Source organism: Rhinoraja longicauda, chromosome 32 (genome assembly GCF_053455715.1).
Source record: "Rhinoraja longicauda isolate Sanriku21f chromosome 32, sRhiLon1.1, whole genome shotgun sequence".
Taxonomy (NCBI): domain Eukaryota; kingdom Metazoa; phylum Chordata; class Chondrichthyes; order Rajiformes; family Arhynchobatidae; genus Rhinoraja; species Rhinoraja longicauda.
Window position 1 is genome coordinate 22,193,951 of NC_135984.1, and position 19,996 is coordinate 22,213,946.

The window sequence follows — 19,996 nt, forward strand, 5'->3', positions numbered from 1 at the left end:
CCCGTTGGAGGTGGCAGAAATGTTGGAGGATAATTTGCTGTTTGCGACGGCTAATGGGGTGGAAGGTGAGGACAAGGGGGACTCTATCCTTGTTGCGAATGGGGGGAGGGGGAGCAAGAGCGGACTCTAAAACTTGTATTCTCTGCGCCAGTGGAAATAGTTTCTCTTTATTTATGCCAAACCCCCTCATGATTTCAAACGCCTCAGTTAAATCTCCCACAACCGCTCTCCACAAAGTCTGAAGAAGGGTCTCGACCCGAAACGTCACCCATTCCTTCTCTCCCGAGATGCTGCCTGACCTGCTGAGTTACTCCAGCATTTTGTGAATAAATACCTTCGATTTGTACCAGCATCTGCAGTTATTTTCTTATACTCCACAAAGACAAATCACTGCTTCTTGTCTCTTCGCTTAATTAACAAGTCTTGAACAAGATATTGTTGGTTAATGTCAGTTATCACTCGTGCATTGCTTATGGAAACCAATTTTATTTTGTGCAGTCCATCACTGTAAAAGACTGTCTGTATACAATACCATGTAAAACCAGTACACTGTCTTTAGCTGAGAACTGGCAGCAGGAGTACACTGGGATAACTTGGTTGCGTCTCTAAAAAATCACCCATCAACATCTCCACGGTTATGAATCTCAGAGGACTTTTTGATCCCGTGCCATCAGGAGAGAGAAAAAATATATACATCTCCTTTGAAAGTGTGCATAATTTCCCTGATTGCCTTCAGGCTTCAAACATTGTTCCATAACCCATGGGACAGAAGATTATAAAAAGAACATGAACTGAGTATTAGTATGTTCCTGGGAACATCAACAACATAACATTCAAGTCCATCGGGGAAGGTGCCGACTGCAGGCAACTGCTGCAGCCAGAGGAACCTGTACTCTCAGCAGACAAGAGGACCAGACAAGGTCAAAGGGAAAATGTTAACGTGCCTCTGGGGCTGTCTGATATTTAGCTACAGTGCTCCACTCAGTCATTTCACAAAGAAAACAAAACACATAGGCTCTGGTTCTGGGCTATGTTATGGTTTGTTTTGATATGCAAGAATTCTCTGAGGTCATTAATTGGGCCATGACAGAGATGAGTGAATAACAAACACTCATAAATCTTAAGCAAACCAAGCAACTGGGGCAATGTAAGAAATTAACTGCAGACGCTGGTACAAATCGAAGGTATTTATTTCACAAAATGCTGGAGTAACTCAGCGGGTCAGGCAGCATCACCGGAGAGAAGGAATGGGTGACGTTTCGGGTCGAGACCCTTCTTCAGATTGATGTCAAAGGAAGGATATAGGTGGAGACAGGAAGATAGAGGGAGAACTGGGAATGGGGAGTGGAAGAGGGAACAGAGGAACTATCTAAAGTTGTTTTGTCCCTCTCTACTCCACCTATATTCTTCCTTTGTCCCGCCCCCCCCTGACATCAGTCTGGAGAAGGGTCTCGACCTGAAATGTCACCCATTCCTTCTCTCCTGAGATGCTGCCTGACCTGCTGAGTTACTCCAGCATTTTGTGAAATAAGCAACTGAGGCAAAGTCAATAGCTAAAAGTAACTTTTATTCGCTGCTTTCAAACACGTCTTCCAACTTTTCCCTTCTTGTGCCAGCAGATTGAGCTGGGATGTGGAATAAGAGAATAAAATAAAGTGCTTCCAAATTTCACAACTATAGGACTCCCAAAATGCTTTGGAGCCACAAAGGTATCTTCAACAATGTCTCACGATATTGCTAACCTCAAAAAATAATTCTCCAAATCACACGAGGATACAAGTACAATCTTTAAAATCCATCCAAACTAAAGGGATCTAACAAAAAAATACTCAATGTTTCGAAAGGGAGAAGGGATTTTTATTCATAAATGGAAGCAGTTGGTCTGATAGTATCATTATTTAAAGATTTTACTCTTACATAAAACATTATTTTTGGCATTCCAACTTTTCTGCACAACACCACATATTGCCCGTAGAAGTAGGTGTACTACCCTGACTCTCACTCTGATGAAGGGTCTCGACCCGAAACGTCACCTATTTCTTTTCTCCAGAGATGCTGCTGGATCCGCTGAGTTACTCCAGCACATTGTATCCAACCACATCATTAAATATCTCTGGATTGTCTTCCTTCTTCCTGAACCTTGGGCTTCCCCTCTACAATTGTCAACAAGGCCTCTCGTCCACTTCCTCTCCTGTCACTCCCTCTCGTGTAGGACAGAACAGGATGGAGTTCCACTGGTTCTCATCTGGTCCTCAATCCAACTAGCCTCCGCTTTCAGCAGATCATTCCCCACAATTTTCGCCACCGCCAAAGAGATTCCACGAACGGCCATCTTCTTTTCTGCTTCCCTTTCAGCATTTTCCAGTGATCTTTCCCTTCATGACTCCCTCGTTCATTTCCACAAACCAATCCTCTTGGTCACACCTTGCCTTGCAAATAACAAGCGATGCAATACTAGTCCTGTCAAAAGTCCTTGAAAAGGCAATTCTAAACCAATTAGTGCCCTACCTGCACCAATACACCATCCTGGAAAGTTTCCAGTCAGGTTTCAGAGCCCACCACAGCACAGAGTCTGCCTTGTTGAAGGTACACAACGACCTGCTTCTCGCCATCGACACCGGCGACTGTGCAATCCTGCTCCTTCTCGACCTCAGCGCAGCGTTCGATACAGTGGACCACACCATCCTTATTGACCGTCTCCGGTACGCGGTTGGCATTGATGGCACTGCCATGAGCTAGTTCGCTTCGTACCTCAAAGATAGGAGTTTCGCCATCAACATAGGCAGTTATTCCTCTGCTCCAGCTAGCCTCTCCTGCGGAGTTCCACAAGGCTCCATCCTAGGCCCCATTCTCTTCTCTCTATACATGCTCCCCCTTGGCCAAATCATTCAAAGGCACGGCATTTCTTTCCACTGCTATGCCGATGACACTCAGCTTTACCTCCCCCTGAAACCCAACAATCAGTCAAATTTAAACAGCCTCTTACACTGCCTTGAGGACATAAAATGTTGGATGGCACAGAACTTCCTCCAATTAAATGAGAGCAAGTCTGAGGTCATCCTATTCGGCCCCCCCCGACTCCATCAAATCGATAACAGGCAGTCTTGGAAGTCTATCCTGCCTAGTCAAACTCTGCATTAAAATTTGATAAGCAAGTCAACGCTGTGGTAAAAGCCAGCTTCTTCCAACTTCGAACCATAGCTAAAATCAAACCTTTCCTCCAATTCGACGACACAGAAAAAATCATTCACGCTTTCATTTCCTCCCGCCTAGATTACTGCAACTCCCTATACACTGGGATCAGCCAATCTTCCCTGTCCCGCCTGCAACTGGTCCAAAACGCCGCAGCGAGACTCCTGACGGGTACCCGTAAAAGGGACCACATCACCCCGATTCTGGCCTCTCTCCACTGACTCCCTGTACGGTACAGAATCAACTTCAAGCTCCTCCTATTCACGTATAAAGCCCTAAATGGACATTCCCCCCCCTACATCAAAAATCTTCTAACCCCCCTCTCTAACTCCAGGTCCCTCAGGTCGGCCGACTTGGGGCTACTCACTATCCCGCGATCTAGGCTTAAGCTCAGGGGTGACCGCCCTTTTGCGGTTGCAGCTCCTAGACTGTGGAACAGCATCCCTCTCCCCATCAGAACTGCCCCCTCCATCGACTCCTTTAAGTCCAGGCTCAAAACCTATTTCTACTCCCTAGCGTTTGAGGCTCATTGAGGAGGCGCTGTGAACTGTTTGCGTGCTACTGTATGTTTCATTTTTTTTCCTTAGTACCTAATCAGATGTACAGCACTTTGGTCAACGTGGGTTGTTTTTAAATATGCTATACAAATAAAATTGACTTGACTTGACTTGACTTTCACCCTACCCTAACCACCATTCAGGGATGCAGAGAGTCTTCCCAAGTGAAGCAGCGATACATTTAGACTTTATTCAACGTAATGCACTGCGTTCACTGTTCACAATGAGGTCTCCTAGGCATTTGGGAAACCAAACACCGATTTGTTGAACGCTTTGCAGACCGCCTGCGTTCAGCCCATGGGGGAACCCTGAGCTTCCTGATCCCCGCCACTTTAATAATCTCCGATCACATCCAACACTCATTCCCCACTCCGACCTCTCAGTCTGCATCCTCCTGCATTGTTCCTATGAGTGTCAATGCTTGCTTGAGGACCAGAACATGACCCCCATTAAGTTTGATTTACTGCGCGCCACAGGGGAGACACAACCCCATCTGCCTCACATCACCAAAAGTAGACGATGATTTATTGCTGTACCTGTAATCAATTTCAAAGGACCAGTGGGATCACAGGGCCCCTTGTGCGCGGACCCATCAGTGTTCATCCCGCCCACCACGCTTTTACAAGTAGCTGCTCAATCGTTGCTATCAATTATCATGTGTGAGGAAGTGAATCATTAGTCAGTCATTACTGAAAGAGCACCCTGGCAGGGCAACATCAAAATGAAAACTGCTCATAAATAATATAGACATCATCTCACAGCCTTCTGTAATATCATTGAGAGGGAATGTATTGTTCAGGGCCCATAACAGACAAAAGAGAGTCAGCAAACCAAGCAAAACTAGAAAATGGCATGGTGAATAAGTTCTGGATGAGCAACTTCAGTTTCATGCCATTAAGCTGGAGAGAGTACAGAGAAAATGTATCTTGCCAGGGCTCAGTGCCTGAGTTACAGAGAGAGATTGGGCAGGCTAGGACTTCGTTCCTTGGAGTGCAGGGGGCTGATAGGGGATCTTTTAGAGGTGTGTAAAATCACGAGGGGAATATATAGAGTGAATGACATCATTTCTTGGAGAGCAGAGGCTGAGGGGTACATCTTTTACAGGTGTATAAGATCTTGAGGGGAATAGACAGAGTGAATGCAGAGTCTATTATCCAGAGTAGAAGAATCAAGAACCAGTAGACATAGTTTTAAGGTAAGAGGAGAAAGATTTAATAAGAAACTGAGGGGAAACATTTTCAAAGGGTGTTGAGTATATGGTATGAGCTGCCAGAGGAGGTAGTTGAGGCAGGTACTATAATACATTTAAAAGGCATTTGGATAGGTACATGGATAGGAAAGGTTTAGAGGGATATGGACCAAATGGAGGCAGATGGGACTAGTGTAAATGGGGCATCTTACATGTACAAGATAGGTTGAGGGACTTATTTCTGTGCTGCATGACTATGACTCTAAACTGTCAGTCATGGACAGCTACAGCATGAAAGAGGCCTTTGGTCTGTTTGTTCGGCACCTACCATCAACCACCCATTTACATTAATTCTACATTCATTCCATTGTATTTCCATTCTCTTCTCATTCTTATCAGCTCCCCCACGCACTACACACGAGGGGCAATTTACAGTGTACAATCAAGTTGCCTACCTACACCTTTTTGGAATGTGGGAGAAAACTGGAGCATTTGGTAATAGAGAGAATGTGCAGATATCTGTAGCCAGGATTGAACCCGGGTCTCCGACACTGTGCGGCAGCAGCTCTACTAACTGCGCCACTATGCCACCCCTATTCCTATAATTACAATGACAGTCTGAAGAAGGGTCTCGACCCGAAACGTTAACTATTCCTTTTCTCCAGAGATGCTGCCAGACCCGCTGATTTACTCCAGCATTTTGTGCCTAGTTTATTCAGTGGCTGTGGATGGAAGCTGGGAGACCAAGGTTAAGAACTAAATCATAATTTTTAATAAAGAAAGGCAAAAGGGGGTCGGTGATCTTGCTAATAAAAGGATAAGATTAGGACACAGGAAGGTCCTTTGACCTGAGAATTAGGACAGAATTAAAGTGAACTGAAAATTTTAACAGTGCCAAGTAAAGGAAGTTTTAGGATCAATTTGCCAAAGGTAGGTTGGGAAATTAGACTGGAAGATATGACAGTAGATAAGTGATGGCTAACTTTAAAAGCAAAGTTTTATTTTCAAAGAATGACATTTACTTGGAACGAAAAATTCCACTGGACATTTGATACGGCCATGGCTAATGAGAGATCTTCAGGATTGAAAATTAAAAGCTTAGAATATTACCCGAAAAAAGAAACATTGTAAACTGGGGATCAAAACGGGTTTTTTAAAAATCATCAAACAATGATAAGTAAATTGATAAAGAGGAAATAAGAACTAAGAGATTAATGGAGCTTTTAAAGGCGGCCTGGCGATTTTACAATGTGTGGGAAACAGAGGCCTGGTGAGATCAAACAAGCATTTCTATTAAATAAGGAGCTGAGGAATTAAACACATTTCTTTGGGGGTAAGTGAAACAGTAATAGTATTTTAAGTATTCTTTTCCCTGTTGTTCAAGTTAATCGAATAAATAGAAGCATAGCAGGAATAGTTGCAGCCCAAATCCCTGGAATGTTCATCCCATGTCATGTGGGAACTTGGCGGCACTTCCCAAAGTCTACGGATGCAGGAAGGCTGATCCTAAATCCCAACATATTCTATAGTCACGTGAACAGGTCAGGATGAAAAGTTGTGAAGACAAGTCTGTGGAATTCTCTGCCTCAGAAGGATCTGTGGAATTCTCTGCCTCAGAAGGCAGTGGAGGCCAATTCTCTGAATGCATTCAAGAGAGAGCTGTATAGAGCTCTTATGGATAGCGGAGTTAAGGGGTATGGGGAGAAGGCAGGAACGGGGTACTGATTGAGAATGATCAGCCATGATCACATTGAATGGCGGTGCTGGCTCGAAGGGTCGAATTGCCTCCTCCTGCACCTATTGTCTATTGTCTATTGTCCAAAAAACAAATCTGTTCGCGGAGCTGGAGAGAATGTCTGTATGTATGTCCGAATGAATGGAGGGCGAAGGACAGTGAAGCTTTGAACTGTTGCTCAGTACCCGTGCCAATAAACTCAACTCAATGTCTGGGGTATTAAAATAAGGACTTTACATCAGGCTTCGTGAAGGAAGAAGATGCTGTTGAATTCTGAGGTAAAGCATCTACAAATCACTTGCCAGCTCTTGCCCCATCCCATCAACTCTTTACATTGACCATCTCCCCCAACTCGTTCAGTTCAGATGAACGGTTTCCACCGAAAACACAGACTGTCCATTTCTCTCCACTGATGCTGCCTGACCCGCTTAGTTCCTCCAGCAATTGGTTTTATGCTCGAGATTTCAGCAAGTGCAAATTCTTCTGTCTCCAATCTACAAGTTGTCTTCTCAATTTGCACAAATGAATGTGCCTCTCTTCTCCCAGTGGTAAACCTTTCACCTCTATAATTAGGGCTGAAGTCCTAATCCAGATACTTGTGCACAGTGTCCAAGATGCAATAGACAATAGGTGCAGGAGGAGGCCATTCGGCCCTTCGAGCCAGCACCGCCATTCAATGTGGTCATGGCTGATCATTCTCAATCAGTACCCCGTTCCTGCCTTCTCCCCATACCCACTGACTCCGCTATCCTTAAGAGCTCTATCTAGCTCTCTCTTGAATGCATTCAGAGAATTGGCCTCCACTGCCTTCTGAGGCAGAGAATTCCACAGATTCACAACTCTCTGACTGAAAAAGTTTTTCCTCATCTCAGTTCTAAATGGCCTACCCCTTATTCTTAAACTGTGGCCCCTTGTTCTGGACTCCCCCAACATTGGGAACATGTTTCCTGCCTCTAACGTGTCCAACCCCTTAATAATCTTATACGTTTCGATAAGGTCCCCTCTCATCCTTCTAAATTCTAGTGTATACAAGCCTAGTCGATCCAGTCTTTCAACACGATAGCACCGATGGACGATGCCAGTTTTCAGATTTCTTTTACTAAAGGTGTTAAACCGAAGCATTATGTGCCCTATCAAGAGGACATTAAATGCTTTTTGACACCGTGTGAAGAATATTGAAGGTATTCTCTCCACTATTCTGGCCAAGATTTATCCCGTAATCTATGATACATTAAAAATACGTGAGTAACTCATTACCATTTGTGCATCTCATTTTGCCCGGTATGGGCTGCCACATTTTAGATTTTTCGACAATGGCCACAATTCAGAAATATTTTGTGCTTCACTTAAAGCATTTGGGATGATGTGAGGCGGTGAAGACCAACATATAAATGCGTTGTTTCCTTTTATTCAGAAAACATTCAGGTTTCCATGGATTTATGATTCTGCTTCTGCATTCAAGAAATAAATAAATTATGGCCGTTCGGAATGAGCTAATAATTTTCCAAACATCAAAACCCAAAACAAGCATCAGTGTGAAAATTCAGAGGCCGAGCAACTAAATGCAAATTCCACTACACCATAACCTTTAATCAGCTCCTTCCCAGCTGACATACTTAAAGCACCAGGTTATGATCAACTAATGGGATGTCAACCTGAATTAAAATGTCAAATAGCCATAGAGTCATCAAACGTGGAGACAGGCACTTCAGCCAAACTTGCGACACCAACCAATATGCCACATCTACACTAGTCCCATTGCCTGCATTGCCCATGTCCCTCTAAACCTGTTCTATCCATGTACCTGTCCAAATGTTTCCTAAACATTGCGATAGTATCTTCCTCAACTATGGCCGCCGGCAGTTCGTTCCACTCACCCACCACCCTTTGTGTGAAAAAATTATCTCTCGGGTTCCTATTCATTTTTTTCCCCTCACCTTAAACTTATATCCTCTGGTTCTTGGTTCCCCCTACTCGAGGGAAGAGACTCTGTGCATTCACCCGATCTATTCCTCTCATGATTTTGTACACCTCTACAAGATCACCCCTCACCCTCCTGCCCTCCAAAGGATAGAGACCCAGCCTGCTCAACCTCTCCCGAAAGCTTAAGCCCTCGAGTCCTGGCAACATCCTTGTAAATCTTCTCTGCACCCTTTCCAGCTTGACAACATCTTTCCTATAACATAGTGCCCAGGACTGAACAAAATACTCTAAATGTGGCATCACCAACATCTTATATAGCTGCAACATGATCTCCTGACGTCTATATTGTCAATGTACTAAATGTCAATGTTAAATGTCAAAGACTACATAGCTTCAAGGTTTCGGGCCAAAGTTTACAGGAGAAGTGATGGGGCTATTTTTTTTTTTAAACACAGAGGGTGGTGGATGCCTGGAATGCACAGACTGGAGTGGTGGCAGAGGCAGATACGATAGTAGTGTTTAAAAGGCTTTTGGATAGGTACAAAGATAGGCAGGGAATGGAGAGATATGGATCATGTGCAGGCAGAGGGGGTTCATTTATCTTGGCGTCATGCTCAGCACGGATACTGTGGGCCGAAGGGCCTGTTCCTGCACTGCACTGTTCTATGTTAACTGCAAGGAAATGAATCAAACTGCACATAATGGAATGACTGCGAGGAAGACTGCAACATGAAAAGATAACATTAAGAGAAACAGTGAAACTTGGGCAAACTATGAAGGGCAGCTAATTTAGACATATTGTGGTCCATAGAAATCAAATATTATTCACCCGACACACCTGTTCTGACTGATCTATAATTACTCCCAATCCAGCAACATTCTCAAATTTAAAATTCCATCCTTGGGTTTCCATCGTCCTTTGATTTTGGCCCAACCACCTACTTCCTCCATATCGCTAGACTCCCAGAAATAATGATCCGTGAAATCTGAGTTCCTGACCATTTTCTTCACTACCCTCAGTAAAAACAAACTCATCAGAGTCCCATTCACCGACAATCCCACTTCCTCCACCATTGACCCAGATTACGTTTACTTAGTTTTTAATCAAGTCATTTTAAAAACGCTCAAAAAAACTTGTCAGCTTTGTTTCTCGCTAATTTTCTTTGCATTCTCTTCCAAACCAACAACCATTTCTGTAACACTCCAGTTCTGACCTTTGGACGTGAACCCATATTAAATTTCTCTGTCATTGGCACTCATTATTTCGGATGCCAAGGCATTAAAGTCAGCAAGTTATACCTGAGCCTCTTTCTCCATTTTCAGGCACAATATGACTTTGGAATAAGGATTTTAAATCTGAGTAAGATATAGGCTGCAAGTTGGCTATGGTCAATTGGAAAACTATATTAGAAGGAATGGAAGATAAACACAAAGTAACTCAATAGGACAGGCAGCATTTCTGGAGAGAAGGAACGGGTGACGTTTCGGGTCGAGACCCTTCTTAAGAATAGAAGTACTCGAGGAATGACAAAGATTTAAAGAATTTACCATAAATATGTGTGCCTTGAGGACACAAAAACCATCAGGAAAAATAATAAAAAACTGGAAAAATAAAAAATAAAGGCTAATAAATTAAAGGGAGCATTAGATCAAAAGGAAAAAGCTTAGAATATTGTCAAAAAGTGCAAGAAGCCTGGGAATAAAGAGAAGTTCAGAATTCTGCAGAGCAGAATCAAAAAATTGTTAATGAGAGGAAAAATTTAGTGTGTCATGTGTACCGAGGTACAGTGAAAAGCTTTTTTCTTGCATGCTTTCCTGTCAGTGGAGAGACTATACATCATTACAACCAAGCCATCCAAAATGTACAGATACAGGATAAAGGGAATAACATTCAGTGCAAGATTAAGTCCAGTAAAGTCTGATTAAAGGTAGACACAAAATGCTAGAGTAACTCAGCGGGTCAGGCAGCATCTCGGGAGAGAAGGAATGGGAATTTGGTCATTTCTTCTCCCGAGATGTTGCCTGACCCGCTGAGTTACTCCAGCATTTTGTGTCTACCTTCGATTTATACCAGCAACTGCAATTTTTTTTCCTACTAAATTCTGATTAAAGATAGTCCGAGGGTCTCCAATGATCAGGAACGTTTTATAATTGCTTATAGGACAGTTCAGTTGCCTGATAACAGCTGGGAAGAAACTGTCCCTCAATCTGGAGGTGTGCGTTTTCACACTTCTGTATCTCTTGCCTGATGGGAGAGGGGAGAAGGAGTATCTGAGGTGGGACTCGTCCTTGATTATGCTGGTGGCCTTGCCTACGTAGTGTGAAGTGTAGATGGGTTCAATGGAAAGGAGGTTGGTTTGTGTGATGGTCTGGGCTGGGCTGGTGTGATGGCCCAGTTGATCCATTCTTTCATCATATGCTGGGTAGTTGGGATTGAAACACATGGTTTGGAACCACATTTAGGCCAGATGGGATAAAGAGAGCAAAAAGATAGGTTATAACAACAATCCAGTGGTTTCATGCTACTGAGAGAAATCATTACTTTAAAAAAAATCCAGATTCAATTAATTACTTGAACTTAAGTTCTCTGTCTGCCTTGGTGGGCTTAAAACATGTGCTAGGATCAATGGACTTGGATGGTGGATCAGTAACTTAACCAAATTGTTACTGTACAATGTACAGCACATCTGAATGAGTGGGAAGAAACAACTAGTGGGTGTGCCTAAAGCAGTCAAAACTCTTCAGAGACGACAAAGTCAAGCTGTAAACAATATCTACTATACACTTTGCAACCTTTGCACTTAGAGTTAGCAGGATCAAGGATATTCAGAACATTGGGTCTCTCCCTTGCCGATGCACAACTGAATGTTGACGAAAGTCATCCAGCAGTGCCTGACCATTTACATATGCACATATAAAGCAGAGTCCTGTTCATACACAAGGTCATCGTATCGATCCAAGAACTGGGTAGCACAGCTGGTAGAGCTGCTGCCTCACGGCACCGGGGATCCAGATTTGAACCTGATCTCAGGTGCTACTTGTGTGGAGTTTACATATCTCCCTATGACCGTGTGGGTTTCCTCTGGGTGCTCCGATTTCCTCCCACATCCCAAAGACTTGCAGGTTTGGCGTTAATTGGCCAATGTAAAAACTGCCCTATTTGTGTAGAGAGTGGATGAGAAAGTGAAATAATGTAGAACTAATAGACTCAGTGGGCCGAAGTGCCTGTTTGCATGTTGTATCTCTAAACTAAACTAAACCCAGGCAATATAAATAAAATGTTGTGAGGAATGGATCCTGGTTTGTGCAACTAAAGACAACCAAAATATTTTTTGCCAAGAAGAATATTTTCTGATTTTGGAGGAAGTGCGCAAGAGATGAATTGACAGTCGCCGGCAGTCGCCTACAAAAATCGCCTAAGTGGGACAGGCCCTTTACTGTTCAGATGTGAAAGTGTGATCTAACCATATTTTATATAAGTTCAACATAACTTCTCTACTTTTTAATCTAATGGTTGGGCTTGCATTTTTACTAAGATTACAATGCTACTTTCAGTGATTTGGGACCCAAAAGCCACAGGTCTCTTCCTTTCTCTACCCCATTAGGATATCTATCTAACAAGAAATATATGATAATCTTACTAACTTATATTATCTTACTGGTGAAATTTCTCCAGATATTTATCAAAGATGAAATCCTAAGCAATCGATGAGCTGCTTTGTCGAAACAAGGAACTGCAGATGCTGGTTAATACACAAAAGGACACAAAGTGCTGGAGTAACTCAGCAGAAGACAGGCAGGCAGCATCTCTACAGAACTGTCTGTATGGAGTTTGCACGTTCTCCCCGTGACGTGCGTGTGTTTTCTCCAGAATCTCCGGTTTCCTCCCACACTCCAAAGATGTGCAGGTATGTAGTTTAATTGGCTGGGCAAATGTAAAAATTGGACCTAGTGTGTGTAGGATAGTGTTAATAGGCGGGGATCGCTAGTCGAAGTGGACCCGGTGGGCCGAAGGGACTGTTTCCGCGCTGTATTTCCGGGAGGAAATAGGTGGGAGTCTAGAGAATCACATTGATTTGTCATTACAGACACATAGATACATAGACAACAGGTGCAGGAGTAGACCATTCGGCCCTTCGAACCAGCACTGCCATTCATTGTGATCATGACTGATCATCCACAATCAGTACCCCGTTCCTGCCTTATCCCCATACCCCTTGATTCCGCTAGTCCTAAGAGCTCTATCTAATTCTCTTTTGAATGTATCCAGTGAATCGGCCTCCACTGCCTTCTGAGGCAGAGAATTCCACAAATTCACAACTCTCTGTGTGAAAAAGTTTTTCCTCATCTCCGTCCTAAATGGCCTACCCCTTATTCTTAAACTGTGGCCCCTGGTCCTGGACTCCCCCAACGTCGGGAACATATTTCCTGCATCTAGCGTGTCCAATCCCTGAATAATTTTATGATGTTTCTATAAGATCCCCTCTCATCCTTCTAAATTCCAGTGAATACAAGCCCAGTCGCTGCATTCTTTCATCATATGAATTATCTACCATCTTTCTGCATGTCAAAGTAGCATTAGCAACTGGTGCTAGTTTAGGTGCTGTGCATCTACACTTATCAGAAACTCGCGCAACACTGCTCAAGCTTAATTAACATTGGGACCTCTGATGCGAGTCTCTCATTTTATTTGTATCATGAGCTGTCAAACAGATCCTAAAGCTGAAAGAAAATGCTGGAGCGCACTTTAATGCTTCGTTCCTCCAACATAACAACACATAGCCTGGTACTGTCGACATTGACCCACAACAGAATTTTAATTTTTACATCACCATTGAGACTTTTTATATTTCTACCCCTTGTATTTTTTTTTCTCTGTTCTCCTGAAAGTATTATTTTGTAATGGATTTTCAGACTTCTCAAGAATATTGACTTGTGCAAGGTGTATCCAAAGGTCAGTGATTTATATTGTGTTTTTTTCTTATTTGCCTCTGAACACAACATTCAGAAAGTCATCTGCATAAAATCCTTGCATATTTTGTTCCGCTGATGGAATTCAATTTCTTTCCTTGGCTCTTTGAACTGCACTATAAGTCATATCTCTGTACATACCTCTCCTACCTGTTATGTGTACAGATTTGTTACACTGTTTATATCTACGCTTTTTGTACCTTTACATTGCAATTTTTGTACCAGTCTCGCACAATGCAAGCATTTACACATTCTACTCCCTATGCCTTTTCATTAGGCCTGGACTCCTATTCCTTGGAGCGCAGGAGGATGATCAGAGAGAGGTGTACAAAATCTTGAGAGGAACAGATCAAGTAGACACACAGAGTCTCTTGCCCAGAGTTGGGGAACCAGGGACCAGAGCACATAAGTTTAAGTTGAGGGGGGGAAAGATTTAACAGGAACTTGTGGCTTGGGTCGGCCCGCCGCGGACCGTCTCTGCCCGGCGCGGCCTGGAATAGGCCGCGGGATTTTCTCCGCCCGGCGGGGGCTTCAATGTCGGGAGTCCCGACCGCCCCGACGTGGCAACTCCAACAGCCTGACCACGGGAGAAGACGGCAGGGAAGAGAAAAGACATTCTGGCCTTCCATCACAGTGAGGAGGGACTGGAGGAGATTCACTGTGATGGATGTTTCTTTTGTTTGGTGTTAGTTTATGATTGTATGTGTTATTGCGTTTTTTTTTTATTAATCTTATTGGTCTTATTGTTGAACTGTGGGTAATTTTTCATTTCACTACACATTTATGTGTATGTGACAAATAAACGACTATTGACTATTGATATTGGGGTAACCTTTTCACGCAAAGGGTGGTGGATGTATGGAACGAACTGCCGGAGGAGGGAGTTGAGACAGGCACTATCACAATGTTTAAGAAACATTTAGACAGGTACGTGGATAGGATAGGTTTAGAGGGATATGGGCCAAATCCATTCAGGTGGAACTTGTGTAGATGTGACACGTTGGTCGGTGTGGGCAAATTGGGCCGAACGGCCTGTGTCCACACTGTACGATTAGATTACTGACCTCCTCTCTGTCCATGCTTTCTCACTGGTATAGTTCTCCCAAATGTCATTTCTGCCCTCCTGCTCCATGGCTCTCTAGATACTCTTCATATCCACAGGTTCATACCTATAGGTCACTTTGTATCTTCATCACAGCCACTCTGGGTGAAGATTTTATAACTGGGACTTACCTGTAGACTGCTCTTTTGTCAGACTCCAGCTGTGCTTGAGGGTCAAGTGGCACAGTGGGTACTGGAGTAGCAGCGGCGGAAGATGCTGGAATATGCACTGGCTGTGTCTTGGTAGTTTGCTGCGTCGTGGCCGTCATCTGTGCAGGAGAAGAAAGAGACAATAAAGCTTTACTGAAGAAGAAAGAGACAATAAAGCTGATTGCTGCTGACACTGATTGCTGCTGACATTGATTGCTGCCCAGCTGAACCAGTTGAGCTGATTGCCTCAGTGAGAGAGCTAAAAGGGAAGGGAATCAGTGTATTTAAAAGGAGAGACAACGACTGGAGCAGACAGGGAGAGAAGCAGTGTTTGAGTTATATTTTGTAAGAAGGCAGCAAGCTACAGTTTTGATTTAACTACCTGTTTTGGTTTTGTGTACCTGTCTGCAAACAATTAAGTTTACCTGTTTTTGGAAAAGACTAAATATATGGAATTTAAGTTTGAAAACAAGAACTTTTCTGTCTTCATTTCTGGCACCCACACCTCCCAACCTTCAAGAGAAAAGCTCCCGACCTCTCAAGACATCACAGTAGGAAGGAGATGCAGATGCTGGTTTACAACACAAAATGCTGGAGTAACTCAGCGGGTCAAGCAGCATCTCTGGATGTTTTGACCGAATGGGAAGTCTGAAGAGGGTCTCAACCCGAAACGTCACCCGTTCCTTCTATCTAGAGATGCTGCATGTCCTGTTGAGATACTCCAGTAATGTTGTGTCCATCTTCACTGCTTTGAGGAGTTTGTTTGACCAAAGTACCCCAAGCATTCCCACTTCCTTGCACCACAGATACACCAATTCTTTGCTGAGGTTTAGCCAACCAGCTGTTGTGAAGATGTAAATGGAATATATGTCATAATTTTTCCACAGTGGCAGGTCGTACAGGCTCTCCCTGAGTAATGAGATGGTTCCAATTTTACAGACACACTGAAGTTGATTTTGTCCATAAGTCAAATAAAACACTAACATTACTTCTCACCCGAGATGCTGCCTGACCCGTTGAGTTACTCCAGCATTTTGTGTCTACCTTCGATTTTAACCAACATCGGCAGTTTTTTTCCTAATACACTAACATTACTTGATATGGTAACCATATTCCAACAACATTGGAATGAATGGCATTAAAGGTACACCAGACTGATAAGAAAGAACAATTACGAGAGACAGAGAAAGGGGCCGATGCGGAGAGATAGAGAGGGGGAGAGAACTAATTCTGTCATTCACAAGAACAAACAGGACATGGTGGCGCAGCGGTAGAGTTGCTGCCTTACAGGGCAAGAGATCCGGTTCGATCATGACTATGGATGCTGTCCGTAGGGAGTTTGTTTGTTCTCCCTGAGACTGCGTGGGTTTCCCCCGGGTGCTCCGGTTTCCTCCCACACTCCAAAGATGTGCCGGTTTGGAGGTTAATTTGTCTTTGATAAAAACTGTATATTGTCCGTAGCGTGTAGGATAGTGCTAGTGTACGGGGATCACTGGTCGGCGCGGTCTCGGTGGGCCGAACAGCCTGTTTTCGCACTGTAACTCTAACCAAAAAACGAAACAAACATGTGAATGGAAAGCCAACTTTTGAATTTAGTAATGTTATAATGTTTTATGGGATTGTACGTAGGAGCAAGATGAGTCAGACTCTTATAAGCCAAGGACGAACTAAACTTGTTAGTGGATATCTCTTTGATATAATTAAACTAGTCAGAAATCCCACATGTTGTGGCCAAGCTTAAGAATAATCATAGAATCTTTATTCCATACCATTACATTCAGGAGTAGGCACATGGGAGATGCATCTCCTGCATATCAACATGCCTCCTTCAAAGCCTCTTAAGTCCCACCAGTGACGGAGGAAGATATGATAGTGGGACTTAAGAGGCTTTGAAGGAGGCATGTTGATATGCAGGAGATGGAGGTATATGGACCACGTGCAGGTAGAGGAGATTAGTTTTACATGGCAATAGACACAAAAGGCTGGAGTAACTCAGCGGGACAGGCAGCATCTCTGGAGAGAAGGAATGGGTGACGTTTCGGCTCGAGACCCTTCTTCAGACGAGTCAGGAGAAAGGGAAACGAGAGATACAGACGACGATGTGTAGGGATATAAAGAACAATGAATGAAAGATACGCAAAAAAGTCACGATGATAAAGGAACTAGGCCATTGTTAGCTGTTTATTCACAAAATGCTGGAGTAACTCAGCTGGTCAGGCAGCATCTCTGGAGAGAAGGAATGGGTGACGATTCAGGTCGAGACCCTCATTGTTAGCTGTTTGTTGGGTGAAAACGAAGGGGAGTTAAAATGTTTGGCCAGCGGGAGATTATATGGACCAAGGTGGGCTGAGTGAAGGTGAACACCTTCACGTGACAGCCTTCACGTGACAATAAACAAATCTAAACCTAGCTGTTAATGCCCAGCCTGGAAGTACAGAAAGAAGCAAGATTTTCAAGAGAGCAGAGAGACTCATGCTCACAGATACATAGATTATTAAAGATGGCAGTGCGAGTGGGTGAGATCATTAAAAATTAAAACAGACTCCTCAGTTATTGCATCGAACAGCAAGAACTTAATGATGAGGTAGTATGACTGTAGCACCACACAGAAATTGAATGAGTACTTCTGATCTGCCCAGTTTAATACCACTGGTACAATGCCTTTACACTATAGATATTTGGGAAGGGACGATAATGAATTGAATGCATGCTCCAGAACGTTACAATTTATGTTGTTGTTGTTAGCAGTCAGTTCACATTGCAAAGTGCAGTCAATCAAATAAGATAACCAACAGTAACTCTGAACAATAAATGAAGAGACATCTAAGGATTTTAATTCATGTCAGAACCAAAGCAGCGATGATTAAAGGGCTGAACTGCAGCACATCCAGTCATAAAATCTTTCATTAAATGTTTAAGGCCCGATCTCACCTTGCAAAGTCCCTCCATTAATCTTATTACTTCCTCAGCACCCTGTGGTATTTAACACAAATGAGCTAAATGGGTTTCAATTCATTTACTGACACCTCAAAAGATCTCTGGGAAGGGGACCGATAATTCAATGTGACTGAACACCGCAGAAAGAAAGCGCGCGGGCAGTTCGAACAGTAATGTGCCTAATCTGAACCTTCCCGTGCCCCCATAATCTGTGATGACATTGTATTCTCAGTCTCAGAGGCCGACGTCAGAAGATCCTTCATGTGGGTGAACTTTCAGAGAGGGTCCACTCCTGACGGTGTACCTTGACGTATTTTTAAAACCCGCGGGGACTAACTGGCTGGGGCATTTGTGGACATCTTCACCTTCTCATTCCTGAGGTATGAGTTTCCCACCTGGTTGAAAAAGGACATCAATAATACTAGTAATTCTTCAATTACTACTAACATCTGTGGTGATGAAGTGCATTGTGAAGTTGGTTTTGATGCACATCAGAACCTGCACCCTCTGCCATTCGCCTACCGCCTCAACAGGTCACAAGGGATGCAATGTTGCTGGCTCTCCACTCTGCACTGGACCACTTGGACAATAAGAATGTCAGGTTGTTGTTCATTGACGACAGCTTGGTATTCAACATTGTTATCAACTCCAAAGATTCGAACAAACTCAGGGAACTAGATCTCTGCTCTTCCCCATGTAACTGCACGCATGATAGCACAGTGGTAGAGTTGTTGCCTTACAGCGCCAGTTGATCCTGTCTACGGGTGCTGTTTTACAGAATCTATACATTCTCCCTGTAACCGTGTGGGTTTTCCCCAGGTGTTCAGGTTTCCTCCCACACTCCAGAGATGCACAGGTTTGAAGGTTTTGGTAAAAATTGTAATGTCACTAGTGTGCAGGATAGTGTTAGTGTACGGGCATCACTGGTCTGCACGGACTCGGTGGGCCGAAGGGCCTGTTTCCGTACTGTATATCTGAACCAAACTAAACTGGATCTTTGACTTCCTCATTGGCAGACCACAATCAGTACAAATCAGCACCATCACTTCTTCCTTGATAGCCTTCCACACAGATGTACCTCAGGGCTGTATGCTGAGTCACCTACACGACTCATTCTACACCCAGACACAGTTTCAATGCCGGTTTTAAATTTGCCGATGATATCACCATTGTTGGACGATTAACAGGTAATGATTCCAGAGTACAGGACAAATATTGTAAATCTGAATGAATGGAGCCAGAACAACAATCTTGCTCTCAAAAGGACACAAAGTGCTGGAGAAACTCAGCGGGTCAGGCAGCATCTCTGGAGAACGTGGATGGGTGACGTTTTTGGTCGGATGCATTCTTCAGACTGATTGCTTGGGGGGAAAGAAAGCTGGAAGACTAGAGGCAGGACAAGGCATGTCACAAATTGCTGGAGTAACTCAGCGGGACAGGCAGCATCTCTGGATAGAGAGGAAAGGGTGAAGTTTCGGGTCGAGACCCTTCTTCAGACTGATGGAGACAAAGCATGGCAGATAATTGGTGGGCACAGGCGAGGAGGGGTTTTGGTAGGCAGATTGTTGGAACAAAGGCTGGAGATTAGAATGGAAGGCGTGAGACTGACAGATTGAAGAGTTGATGCCAATCTAGGAGTAAGGGTTGGGAGAGGAGATAAGGAAGTGTGGGACTAGGTGGGGTCGCGAGGAGGGAGAGGGGTGAGATAAAAGGGATGGGGAGGAGAGAAATAGGTACGTCCAGGTGGGGCACAGAAAAAAAGGGGGGGGGAAGAATGGGGTGCAGTGGGTTAGAGGTTGCCTGCAATTGGAGAATTCAATGTTCATACCGTTGAGTTATAAGCAACCAAGCAAAATATGGAGTGCTGGTACTCGAGTTTGTGTGGGGCCTCACTCTGGCAATGGAGGAGGCCCAGGACAGAAAGGTCAGTGTGGGAATGGGAAGGGGAGTTGAAATGGTTGACAACCGGGAGATCCAGTTGGTCTTGATGGCAGAAAACGGTCACCGAATCTGCACTTGGTCTCACTGATGTTCAGGCGGTCAGCTCAGGAACCACGGATGCAGTAGATGAGGTCCGAGAAGGTACGCATGAACCTGTCGCACCTAGAAGGACTGCTGAGGTCTCTGGATGGAGGCGCGGGTGGAGGTATAGGGACAGGTGTTACATCTCCTGCCGTTGCAGCGGACAGTGCCCGGAGAGGGGATGGTTTGGGTGGGAAGGGATGAGTGAACCACAGAGTT

General features: G+C 44.0%; 1 protein-coding gene across 5 annotated transcripts in view; it reads right to left on the bottom strand.

Annotated features, from left to right (window-relative positions):
* The window catches only part of pknox2 (pbx/knotted 1 homeobox 2), a 411,407-nt gene that overhangs the window by 114,458 nt on the left and 276,953 nt on the right, over window positions 1–19,996 (bottom strand). For all 5 annotated transcript variants that reach the window (XM_078427015.1, XM_078427017.1, XM_078427016.1 and 2 more), the window contains exon 5: window positions 14,801–14,937. In XM_078427015.1, coding sequence (XP_078283141.1) covers window positions 14,801–14,937 — 137 coding nt within the window. The remainder of the gene's footprint in view (window positions 1–14,800; window positions 14,938–19,996) is intronic.